General features: G+C 43.3%; 1 protein-coding gene across 1 annotated transcript; it reads right to left on the reverse strand.

The window, feature by feature from the left end:
- Positions 1–7,276: 7,276 nt before the first annotated feature.
- Positions 7,277–11,378, reverse strand: LOC122700344 (thiosulfate sulfurtransferase/rhodanese-like domain-containing protein 2). Its single transcript, XM_043913167.1, has one exon. The coding sequence runs from the start codon at positions 11,195–11,197 to the stop codon at positions 9,656–9,658; it is 1,542 nt and encodes a 513-aa protein (XP_043769102.1). The 5' UTR covers positions 11,198–11,378; the 3' UTR covers positions 7,277–9,655.
- Between the last annotated feature and the right edge of the window lie 2,144 nt (positions 11,379–13,522).

Raw genomic sequence — 13,522 nt, forward strand, 5'->3', positions numbered from 1 at the left:
GATTGTCCTCACCAGAGCCTTTGGGGAAGTTACCTGCCTGATAATTTAGAAGACATAAGAGATGCAGGTTTGATCCCTGAGTCAAGAAGATCGTCTGGAGGAGGGCATGGCAACTCCCTCCAGTTGCCTGCAGAATCCTATGGACAGAGGAACCTCGTGGGCTACAATCCATAGGGTTGCACACAGTCAGACATGACTGAAGCGACTTAGCACACATGCACACACCATCATGTTTACCCTTCCTGCCAGTCTAGTTCTGCTTCTATATCCCAATATTTTTTGAGCATCCAATTTCCCAGATGGCACTAACTCTTAAAGCCCTTGTGTCTTTCCCACACAATGTTTTGTGGGTTAATTTTCTGTTTCATGGGAAGGATTTGAAATGTCCACTTGGGGTTTAGTCAAGCAAAGGTCAAGGTCTTTCAAGGATGGTGAGGACTTCAAAAACCATTAGCATCTAGGGAAGACATGCAGATTAAATCCTAAATGAATTTGTCAGTGCTCTTCCTTACATTACCTAAGAAAGAGTGTACGGTATAAACTTACAGGAGTGTAGGCCTTGGTTACAACCAGTGATTCTCTTTCTCATCTTCCTCCCTTAAAACAGGCTTGCTTGACAGGCAGATCCCTGTAAGAACCGGGACTTGTACACACAAAAAACTTTGCTTTAAGTGGAAAGTGAAAGTGATAGTTGCTCGGTCACCTCTGACTCTTTGCGACCCTGTGGACTGTAGCCCACCAGTCTCCTTTGTCCGTGGAATTCTCCAGGCAAGAACATTGAAGTGGGTTACCATACCCTTCTCCAAGGGATCTTCCCAACGCAGGGATCAAACCTGGATCCCCTGCATTGCAGGCAGATTCTTTACTGTAGAGACTTAGGCCAATTTAAGTCCAGTTTTTAAGCTGCCAAAATTTACTGTGATATGGGAATTCCATAGATGAGAAGTGAAGTGTTACAGATGAGTATTGACATGTGTGGACTTTGGAGTGAAGCAGTTGGGTTTGAATCCTGTCTCTGTGTGTCTTTAGGCAAGATATCTAATTTCTCAGCATGTTTCCTCACCTTTGAAATGGGCATAATAACTTCTTCCAAGGGTTTTTGGTCACTCACTTGACAGCCGTTTGACTGAGAGCCCACAAGTGGCCAGACAATGGGTTGACACGGGTAAAGTAGTGAAAAAGAGAGATAATCTGTACCCCTCATGGGACGTTCTAGGAGAATGTTTGCTTTCAAACCATCTAGCAAGATGCCTGGCATATAGTCAGTGCTCAAATGATCAATATAAATAGTAATGACAGTTATATTTTACTTTTTAAATGGAAGTATGGTTGATTTACAGTGTTGTATTAATTATTGCTGTACAGAAAAGTGACTCAGTTATACACACACACATATATATTCCTTTTCATACTTTCCATTATGGTGTATCACAGTATAGTGAATATAGTTCCCATGCCATACAGTACAACCTTGTTGTTTATCCATTCTATAAATGCCAGTTTCCATCTGGTAATCCCCAAATCCCAATCCATCCCTTTCCCACCTCCCCTTCCTCTTGGCAACTGGCAGTCTCTCCTCTGCATCTGTGATTCTCTGTTTCATAGATAAGTTCATTTGTGTCAGATTTTAGATTCCACATGTAAGTGATATCATGTGGTATTTTTCTTTCTCTTTCTGAGTTACTTCACTTAGTATGATAATCTCTAATTGCATCCATGTCACTGCAAATGCATTCTTTTTTATGGATGAATACATATATTCATAATACATATATTAAGTGTATATACATATATACAGTACATATAACTGAATTTATGTATATGTATATATGTATATATATATGTATACATATATATGTATATATGTACCATATCCTCTTTATCCATTCATCTGTTGAGGGACATTTAGGTTGTTTGCATGATAACAGTTATAAACTGAAGTACTATGGTCAAGCACAAGATGAAGCTTCAAAGCATATGTGTCAAATCTTTCAGCGATCTCCACTGAAACCTAGTTAATGTTTAAATATCTGTTATGTGAAGTGTGTTACCCTCTGAAGCCAGAATTGTGCACACGTCATTAGAATTTTGCTTAGGATTATTATTGCTTCCTTCCTCAGTTCTTTTGTCCAATTGTATTACACATAATCACATATGTCATTTACTTTTTCTAGAAGCTTTCAAGTTAAACTTGAAACAAGTAAGGAAGAAAAGGTCTTCACTAGGAGGTAATGGTATAGAATTCATCAGTTAGTTTGGCTATCTGGTGTTTATGGAACTACCTTTTGGCACTCAGTGTTTGGTGTTGAAGATATTGATATAAAATGGTACTTTTCAATAAGGGAACAGATAGGCAAATTTATAATTCAGTATTGTGAGGTTAGGTACTGTGATAGAGGTTGGGGTAGGCAGAATTCTGGGATGGCCTCTGTGATTCTGGAGTTCTTAGTGTATACTGCTTACCTTCCCCCTGGTATAATCTTCTCATTTCAAGTGTGGGTGGAACCTGTGAATAGATGGGATAGCACTCCTGAGATGGGGTTACTCATCAGTTGACTTTGAGTTCATCCAAAGAGAGATGAACCTGGGTGGGCCTGACCTAATCAGGTGAGTCCTTAAAAGGGACCATGTCTTCCTGAGGACAGAAGAGATTCAGAGTGTGAGAGAAACCCTCCTGCTGGCGTTGACGAGACAGCTTCCATGACTTCCACAGGTGCAAGGAAATGAGTTCTGCCAACACCCTTGTAATGATGGACAGATACCCCAGCTCTGGCACCTTGGAGGCTCTGAGCAGAAAGCCCAGCTAACTCATGGCTAGACTCCTGACCTAGAGAAACAGTGAGAAAATATACTTGTGTTTTTCAAAGGTCCTAAGTTTGTGGTAATTTATTGCCTGCTGTAGAAAACTAACACAAATGTATCACTTGTAGCTAAGCATCACATCATTTGGGAACTAGTTAAAAATCCAGATTCCCAGGCCCCACCCGAGACCTACTGAATTGGAACGTCTGCAGTGTGGGTTTTCGTGAGCTCTCAGGGTGATTTTGATGTGGATTTATGTTTGAGGACCTTTGCTCTACACAGTTCATAAATAGCTGTAGCATTACCAGGAATCCTTTTCTTAATGAACATACGGTATCTCTATTGATTTGAGACGACGAAGTGTGTCTGAATAGGTTTTCAGGGAGGTGGTAGTGGTATTCCCACCTTGTGAGCTAAGGATTTGGGAAGTATGAAATATTGCTAGCAATAGCTAATTAAAAAGAAAAATATCCAGGTTCTTGGCTCATTTGCATTTTAAATTCAAGATCCCCTCTTGCTATGACTATAAAACAAATCAATTATGTGATTGTTTTTTTTACTGTAGATTAAGGACATTACATTTATCAGTGACACTCTACATTTTCAAGTCTATTAATTTTATCACTTCCTAGGTAAGAGGAGAAACTTGTTCTTTACAAGCCTTTGCTGACCTCATTCATGCAAACAGCATTTATTGAATGTTCTAAGAGAAAAGGTATCTGGTGAAAAGAGAAAGAAATATAAGATGATTTCACGTTTTTTTTTTTTTTTTTTTGCAGGTAGCTTAAAGTATATGGGTTTGAAATGGAATAAAGACTCATAAATGAGAAGTTAGAGATGGAGATTACACATCTCAAAATGAATATAGCACTTTGTGCAAATTTCTTGCTCTCTCACAAGCATATGCTAAAGAGACCATTTACAAAGCTCATTAATATTACTCTGGATCAGCCCCTAGAATTCATGACCTAAAGCAGGGATAAAGAGGTTTCATTTCACGTACTGACTTTGATTGATTGAGAGAGACTGTTTAGGTCTTGTTTTGAGGGGAAAACATGTCTGTCTTAATCAACCGGGGCTGCCGTAACAAAACACCATAGATTGGGTGGCTTAAACAATGGGAGCTTGCTTCTCTTTCTTCTGGGGACTGGCAGTCTGAGGTGCCAGCGGGGTCAGAGACTCGGGAGAACCCTCTCTTAGGCTTGTAGATGGCTGTCATCTCACTGCTGTCACATGTCCTTTCTTTAGTGTGAGCAGGTGGAGGGGAAGAGAGGAAGAAAGCCCCGTAATATTTCTTCTTAAAAAGATGCTAATTCCATCCTAAGGACTCCACACTCCTGACCTCAACTAATCCTAATGGTCTCCCAAAGGCCCCATCTCCAAGTACCATTACACTGGGCTTCACCATACGAAGGGGATGGGATGTAATTCAGTTCCCATCCATGTCTAAGGCCCTGTCGGAGCTTAGTGAGAGAAAATGCTGTGTTCGATTGGTGATGTCTGTGATGCAAAGTTGCAACACAGTTGTCACGTTGTTGTCATTTCTATCCGGGTTTCATACATTTATTCAGTTGGAGTAATTTCAGTTATAAGGTGAAAAACCAGCTCAAACTGTTTTAAGCAAAAATGGAATTTATTACCTCATGCAACTGAATAGCCTGGGCTAACACCATGGGCCCATTTTGATCTTGGGCTCCAATGATACAAGCCTGGGTTTCTTTTTCTTGGCAGCTTTGATAGAGATTATGATGATGAAAGTCATAGCAGGGAGTACACACAGCACTCCAGTGTGCAGGCACTGTTTTAAGCACTTGACACTAATTCATTTAATCCTCTTGAGTCTACGAGGTTGTTGTCGTTGTTCCATTGCTCAGTCATGTCTGATTCTTTGTGACCCCATGGACTTCAGCATGCCAGGCTTCCCCGTCCTTCACCATCTCCCAGAGTTTGCTCAAACTCCTGTCCATTGAGTCGATGATGCCATCCAACAGTCTCATCCTCTGTTGCCCCCTTCTCCTCCTGCCTTTGATCTTTCCCAGCATCAGGGTCTTTTCCAATGAATTGGCTGATTGCATCCAGTGACCAAGGTATTGGAGCTTCAGCTTCCACGTTAGTCCTTCCCATGGATATTCAGGGTTGATTTCCTTTAGGATTGACTGGTTTGATCTCCTTGCTGTCTAAGGGGCTCTCAAGAGTCTTCTCCATCACCACAGTTCAAAAGCATCAATTCTCTAGTGCTCAGACTTCTACTTCTTTATAGTCCAACTCTCACATCTGTACATGGCCACTGGAAAAACCAGAGCTTTGACTATATGGACCTTTGTTAGCAAAGTGATATCTGCTTTTTAATACACGGTGTAGGTTTGTCGTAGCTTTTCTTCCAAGGAGCAAGCCTCTTTTAATTTCATGGCTGCAGTGACTGTTAGGAGGTAGGTATTTCCATTTACAGATGAGGCAAGTGAGGTATGGTGAGATGAAGTCACTTGTTCAGGACTATGCATATAAGAGAGCCAGGATTCACGTCTATGTGATATTTCTAGTTTTTAGAACCTGTGCATTAAAACAGGGGTTGGAGAACTCTGGCCTACAGGCCAAATTCCACCTCCACTCATTCTTGTAAATAAAGCTTTACTGGAACACAGCCACCCTCATTTATTTATGTTTTCATGCTGCAAAGGCACAGTTGAGCAGTTACAACACAGTATAGCTTGCAAAACCTAAAATATTTCTATCTGGCCCTTTATAGGGAGAGTTGACTGACTCCTATTCTATTGGATTTTACTATTCTTAGGCTTATATGGTGGCGAGATGGCTGTAGCTGTTCCTGTTTCTAACCCCTTTCTGTTCATATTCATTAAGGAAGAACATGTTCAGTTCTCTCATTGTTCAAACAAAGTCCAAGAATTCACCCTTGCTAGCCCTGATTGGCCTGACTTAGGTCATCTGTTACGAATAGTGGCCAAGGCTCACTGGCTTGGCCCGGATATCATGCTCCATCCTTGGGGCTAAGAGTGAGGTCAGCTTCATTCACGGTATGTGGCCAGGTGCTGGGAGCGAGTGGTCTGCTCTAAGATTGCGCTCAGTTGTATCCGACTCTGCGACCCCATGGACTGTAGCCCTCCAGGCTCCTCTGTCCATGGGATTCTCCAGATAAGAATACTGGCATGGGTTGCCGTTTCCTCCTCCAGGGAGGGAATCTTCTTGACCCAGGGATTGAATCCACGTCTCCTGCGCTTCCTGCATTGGCAGGCAGATTCTTTACCCCTGAGCCACCAGCGAGGCCCTATCCTAAGAGACATCTAGGGGTTTTTTGTAAGAAAGAGGGCAGAATTCTGAGTAGTGAAAACAAATGTTGGCTGCATTAATAATGCTCTGTTTAGTTCATTTTGCTATTTAATGAGGCAAATGGAAATATTGGATGGAAATAGTCCAGTAATGCACCCAGATATCTTGAGAAGGTGATGTTTCCACCCAGTTTCTTGATGGTATGCTTATTCCCCACTAGAAGCTGGACAGTAACAGTGGCTGTTCTTTCTCAGGAGAGTTAAGAAAAAGATCACTGAAGAGAGAAGGATGAGGAATAGTCCTGGAAGGAAGAGAGAGAATGTGAACTTACACTCAACTCCTAGGCTGAACACTGGTGTTCTGTCAGCTATAGCTGCTGCAACCTCTGTAACTTGCCTTCGTTTTTTATGTATTTCATGCTTCCTTGCCTTGTCCAGCAGCACATACAGAGTGAACTTGGTATTTTCTTGATAACTAACGGTCATCATTATAAGCGTGGTGTCCTGGGTTGTGATTCAATATGATGCCCTGTAGGGCTCTTAGCATGTAGTCAGGATTGTTTTCCCCAACATGTAACACTGTCATATAGTCAAAGAGTTTGAGTACTTCTCTTAGCTTTAAAAAAAATCTTTGTGAAATATAATACACAGAAAATTGAAAAGCACAAATGGAAAACTTAGTGAATTCTTATAAAGGGAAATTCTTCAGAATGGTGAATTAATTTCGTGTCAGTTTTTCAGAGGGGCCTCCCAGGTGACTCAGTGGTAAAGAATCCACCTGTTAACGTAGGAACTGCAGGAGACACAGGTTCAGTCCCTGGGTTGGGAAGATCCCCTGGAGGAGGAAATGGCAAGCCACTCTGGTATCTTTGCCTGGAAAATTCCATGGACAGAGGAGCCTGGTGGGTTGCAGTACATGGCGTTGCAAAGAGTCTGACACGACTGAATGACTGAGCGCATACATACAGCTTTGCAAAAGTCCTCTGAATGCTTCTTCCTAGTCACACCTTTTGCCCAAAGATAACTATTGTCCTTAATTCTATAATAACCATTTCCTTGTTTTTTTTTTATGGTTTTACTACCTACGTATGAATCATAAACATTATAGTTCAGTTTTGCCTGTTTGTGAATCTATAAAATTGCTTTTGAATTGTATATAATTGTATTCATGAAGCAAATATATATATATATTTTTTCTTTAACAAACAGGTCATCATTCTTTATTAATTCTCCTTTAAATTTTAAGAACCTCAAGATTAAAGTTGCTAAATTGATTTCTGGGTCAAAAACAGTTTTTTGTTTTGTTTTGTTTTGTTTTCACCTCAAGAAAGACAAGCCCACAGAGCTCTGCCAGCAATCAAAGAACGATCCTTTTGCTGGTTACCAGGAAATGACAGAAAAAGCCAGTAATGAAAATTCAAATTTTAAAATCATCCTTTTTTAAAAAAACAAAAACCAATTCCAGGCAACAAGCATTTCCCTGGATGTTCTTTATCAACATCTGGGATTTATTTACAACAGTGGAGTCAGAAAGAATTGTTTCCTTACTGAATGCCAACCTCACAGTGGATGTGAGAACCTCTGGCCAAATACTTGAGAGCACTCATAATTGCAGTCAGTAGTGGGCCAATGCCTTATGTGAGGTAAATCATTATCGAGATGAATTTCCAGTCCATCATGGCTTATGCTTACAGCGTTCAGCCACCCTGTCACATCACTTACTAGACAAGTCACCACTGATCTCGCCTGTAAATGAAACCTCTAAAGGGCAATGGTGAAGAAAATCTAGATATTGAAGAATTAGGAAACCTGGCCAAACCACCCAGGAGGGTGAATTCTGAAAATGTAATTTTGGCATCTCCGCCAGATCCCTCTTTAACATCACGTGCCTCCTGGGATCCAGCAAAAAGGCTAAGCCACACTGCCCTTGTGCCTTTTACTATGCCACAGTGCCAGTTAAACTAGTATTTCTGTTGCTTGGGGAGTTCTTTTTATGAGTGATTCGGCAAATCTTACGACAAAGGAGAGGCCAAAGAGCAGACGAACACAGACTTAAGCTGCGGAGCATGGAGCAGAGGCTTTTGATGAAAAAGTCTCGCACACGGACTGTAACTGTAACGATGTGGACAGGACAGGGCAACCAGAGACGGAGCCAGGGCCTCCCCTCCACGGAGGGGCGTCTACGGAGGCTGCAGACGGGCCCAGGGCTGGCTCCGTGCGGCAGGCACGGCCAGCCCTGCTCGGCTTCTCCTTGAAACACAGTTGCAGCTGTATTCTGCATCACTGGAAACTGCAATATAACATTAAATCTGTTGGTCTGTGGGTGGCTGTGCATGTGTTTCTTGGGACGTGTGGGCCAGAGGCTGGGAAGCTGCCGCAGCAGTGCCCAGCAGCCTCATGCAGGCTGTCTTTGTTCTGAGGTGTAACCTAAAAACTACAGCCCAGATGTCCGTGTCGTTGAGCTCATAAAGTGGTTCTCTCAAAGACGCTGAAGAGCTAGTAGTGTGGGTGTTGAGGGAAGCAGAAACTATTACAGGGAAATCTCTCAGAAAACAAACCCATAAAAAATGAAGATGGCCACATCTTTAGGACTCTCCTTCACCAGATGAGCTGTTCATCTAGACTAGAGGTGGCAAGGTTTTTTTCTTTTTTTTTTCCTGTAAAGGGACTGATAGTTCAGGCATACCTTGCTTTACTGTGCTTCACAGATATTTCAGTTTTTACAAATTAAAGGTTTGTGACAACCCCACATTGTCAGATGATAGCATTTTTTAGCAATAAAAAATTCTAATTAGGTGATACACATTGTTTCTTTAGATACAATGCTATTGTACACTTAATAGTCTACAGCATAATGTAAGCATACCTTTTATATACACTGAGAAACTAAAAAGTTTGTGTAACTCATTTTGATGTGGTAGTTTGGAACTGAATCTATATCTCCGAGGTACACCTGTAAATACTGTAGGCTTTGCAGGCCATAATGTCTTTCTTGTAAATGCTTAATTCTGTCAAAGATCATATGTAAGTGAATGGCTGTGGCTAGTCCAGTAAAACTTTACTTACAGAAAGAGGTGGGCCACATGCTGTAGCTGGCAGACCCTGGTGCAGTGCTGAGGCTGGCAGGGAAAAGAAGGGCAGGGGTGGATGGTGGATTGACCTAAGAGGCCCGGTTCTGAGAAGTCTGCTTCTCGGGCCGCCCGGCTTTCATTTCTGCCATCAGGACAGACAGATTTGCTGCTAAGAACAATGACCAGCCAGTCCTGCTGCATGGTGCAGAAGGGGCAGGTCAGGTCACCAGGCTCAAGGCTCTCCCTTAGGAACTTTAGGATCCCACAAAGCTCACCTTTTTCTGTGGTCTAGCACCGCTGAGCCAGAATGTTTCTGGTAAGAGGTCAGCACCCAAATTCCTCTTCCCTTCTCCTGTGGAGGACAGGGGCCAACATGGTGGCCAGCTGACCACAGTGGCTCTGGCGGCCCTGACCTTCCCTGTTCCTGTTAGCGCAGCCCTGACATCCTCCAGACCTAGCTGTGTGAGGGCCTGGGGGATGCTGAGGGGGCTGCTCCCGTCAACGTCCAGCCTGGGCCCCGGGCGGGAGGGCAGAGGCTCCTGCTGCGAGAGGCCCCCGCTGTGAGCGCTCCCTCGGTACCCGTGGCCGTCGGGCGGTACACTGGCATTCCTCCTTGAAGTTGCTCTGGGCTGGGCTTGCAGCCTGTCTGCTCCCCTTGTCTTGACACGGGACACAGCAGGCTGTGCGTCCTCGTTCTTGGCAGGCAGGGCAGGTCAGGACGAGCTGGCGGCACTGGGGCGTGGAGCAGAGCTTATAGTGGTCCCAGGGGACCCCACAGTAGGAACATGCTGACACTACGTCATTGTTGAAAGATAAGGCAAAACACTCATCGAAAACAAACAACTTCCCTTTGTAAAAACCATCAGGAAACTCCTCCAAGTACTTGTGGATGCCACCCTTGAGCTGGAACACTTCCTTGCACACTCCCTTGGTTTTCAGGTAGGCTGAACCCCGCTCACAACGGATGCCCCCAGTGCAATACATTAGCACCCTCTTCTCTTTGAAAAGTTCTAGATTTTCATCACTGTAGCTAGGGAAATAACTGAATTTCCTGATGTCTGGGGCTAAGCAGCCTTGGAATCGTCCTATTTTGCTTTCATAGAAGTTTCTGCAGTCCAGTAGGATAGTATCACTTTCCTCTTGATTTGCCTGAGACAGAAACTTTTCTACTTCTTTATGAAATTCACCTGGGGATAAATGGATTCCAGGCTTCTTATAGGAGACCTTATTGGGACTGATCCCCATGGGCACAATTTCTTCAAACACACCAACACGCAATTCTGGAAAACAGCAAGCTCCTCCTTTGCTGGTCTTAAAATCATCCTTACAGAGGTAATCCTTAAACAGTGGGCAGGAAAGCATGGCGCTGACATAGAGTCTGGTGGCCAGTCTGCTCCCACCAACAGTCCCGTTGATTCCTTCCGTAGCAATTCGAACCTTGCCCGTGAGATGCAGGTGCTGACACAGAGCTGTCTGCCAGGCACAGACCCAGTCGGGATCCTTCAGGTCACAGTAGCAGTAATAAAGTAGCACCTCCCCTTCATCGTCGCCCTGGCCACTTATCAGCTCATCGGGGCTGAAGCAGCTTGTATCCGGCAGCCAGGCAGACAGTTCTTGGTTACAGGTGAGGGCATCTCTGAAAGGGTTCCCGCTGTCTGCGGACTCGGGACCCGTGGAGGGGCTCGATGTCGCAGCCAGCTGCTTCAGAACAGCAGCAGTCTCACGGCGGATCTCGTCAGCATGCTGCGTCGCCACATGTCTGTGGATGCCGGTCGGGTCTGTAAATCGTTGCTGACAGCATTTCCACCATTTTTCTTTACATCCACAAGGAGGTGCTGGAACTTCTTTAGTTTTAACGAAAACGGCAAATGCCTTTTTCTTTGCAAATGAGTATTTCTTCTTTGTACTGACATCTAACTCTGCTTTGAGACTGCTACTGGGATTGATAAGACTCTTGTCTTTCAAATCCAAGTCTGAAAACCTTAAAACACAGGCCTCTGGGTCATCATTTCCTTGGTCTGGTGAAGTGGAAGAAGGCATCTGGTTTGGCTCCAGCCGTGGGGTAGGTTCCTTTCTGCTGTCACCCGCCCGTCCTGATCCTGTCTCAGATCTTTCTTCACCTAGCGGTCTCCGCCTAGCAATTGCCGCAGCTCGCAGCCCTCGCGCTCCCAGCCCCGCCTGTGTTTAGGAAGGAACGCCGTCCCACACCTCGCTCCGGAAGTCAGGCCGCAAATATTTTTTGTTTGATTTCTTTTACTTAACCTACTGTTTGTAAAATTCATCCATGTTGTTGGCTAAAGTTGTAGTTCACTTATTTTTGATAGAATTCCATACTTCAAGAGGAACATACTGTTCTGTTCTATTGGGGGTCATTTGGGTTCTTATCTAATTTTAACATTTACAAATAGTGTTGCTATGAACTGCCTCTTGCTGTACATGTGCGTAAGTTACCTGGGTGTATGCTTAGAATGTGTTGCTAGGTCACTGGGTGTGAATATCTCCAATGTTAGTAGATAGTGCCACAATCGCTTTTCTTTTCTTTTTTTTTTTTTTATTAGTTGGAGGCTAATTACTTCACAACATTTCAGTGGGTTTTGTCATACATTGATATGAATCAGCCATAGATTTACACTTATTCCCCATCCCGATCCCCCCTCCCACCTCCCTCTCCACCCGATTCCTCTGGGTCTTCCCAGTGCACCAGGACCGAGCACTTGTCTCATGCATCCCACCTGGGCTGGTGATCTGTTTCACCATAGATAGTATACATGCTATTCTTTTGAAACATCCCACCCTCACCTTCTCCCACAGAGTTCAAAAGTCTGTTCTGTATTTCTGTGTCTCTTTTTCTGTTTTGCATATAGGGTTATCGTTACCATCTTTCTAAATTCCATATATATGTGTTAGTATGCTATAATGTTCTTTATCTTTCTGGCTTACTTCACTCTGTATAAGGGGCTCCAGTTTCATCCATCTCATTAGGACTGATTCAAATGAATTCTTTTTAATGGCTGTGTAATATTCCATGGTGTATATGTACCACAGCTTCCTTATCCATTCATCTGCTGATGGGCATCTAGGTTGCTTCCATGTCCTGGCTATTATAAACAGTGCTGCGATGAACATTGGGGTGCACGTGTCTCTTTCAGATCTGGTTTCCTCAGTGTGTATGCCCAGCAGTGGGATTGCTGGGTCATATGGCAGTTCTAGTTCCAGTTTTTTAAGAAATCTCCACACTGTTTTCCATAGTGGCTGTACTAGTTTGCATTCCCACCAACAGTGTAAGAGGGTTCCCTTTTCTCCACACCCTCTCCAGCATTTATTGCTTGTAGACTTTTGGATAGCAGCCATCCTGACTGGCGAGTAATGGTATCTCATTGTGGTTTTGATTTGCATTTCTCTGATAATGAGTGATGTGGAGCATCTTTTCATGTGTTTGTTAGCCATCTGTATGTCTTCTTTGGAGAAATGTCTGTTTAGTTCTCTGGCCCATTTTTTGATTGGGTCATTTATTTTTCTGGAATTGAGCTTCAGGAGTTGCTTGTATATTTTTGAGATTAATCCTTTGTCTGTTTCTTCATTTGCTATTATTTCTCCCAATCTGAGGGCTGTCTTTTCACCTTACTTATAGTTTCCTTTGTTGTGCAAAAGCTTTTAAGTTTCATTAGGTCCCATTTGTCTAGTTTTGCTTTTATTTCCAATATTCTGGGAGGTGGGTCATAGAGGATCTTGCTGTGATTTATGTCGGAGAGTGTTTTGCCTATGTTCTCCTCTAGGAGTTTTATAGTTTCACAATCGCTTTTCAAAGTGGTGGATCGATAATCTCACCAGCAGTGTGTGAGTGTGCCAGTTGTGCCAAGGCTTTGCCAATGCTTGTTAGTGTCAGCCCTTCTATTTGCAACCATTTTGTGGCCATTCATAATCACTAGTGGAGAATGTTTCTTATGTTCATTAATTTTTCTGGATATTATATGGGAATTGCCTTCAAATCCATTACCCACTTTTTTGCTGAATTTCTCTCTCTTTTTTTTAATTGGAGTACAGTTGCTTTAAAATGTTATGTTCATTTTCTGCTGTGCAACAGAGTGAGTGAGCTTTATGTACACACATCCCCTCCCTGTGAGTCTCCTTCCCCCCACCCCCATGCCACCCCTCCAGGTCATCACAGAGCATGGAGCTGAGGTCCCCGTGTATACTGCAGGTTCCCACTAGCTATGTATTTTACACATGGCAGTGTTATACATTAGTGCTACTCCTCAATTTGTCCCACCCTTTCCTTTCCCCACTGTGTCCATAAATCTGTTCCCTATGTCCGCGTCTCTTTTCCTGCCCTGAAATAGGGTCATCTATACCATTTTTCTAGGT

This window comes from Cervus elaphus, chromosome 9, assembly GCF_910594005.1.
Source record: "Cervus elaphus chromosome 9, mCerEla1.1, whole genome shotgun sequence".
Lineage (NCBI taxonomy): Eukaryota > Metazoa > Chordata > Mammalia > Artiodactyla > Cervidae > Cervus > Cervus elaphus.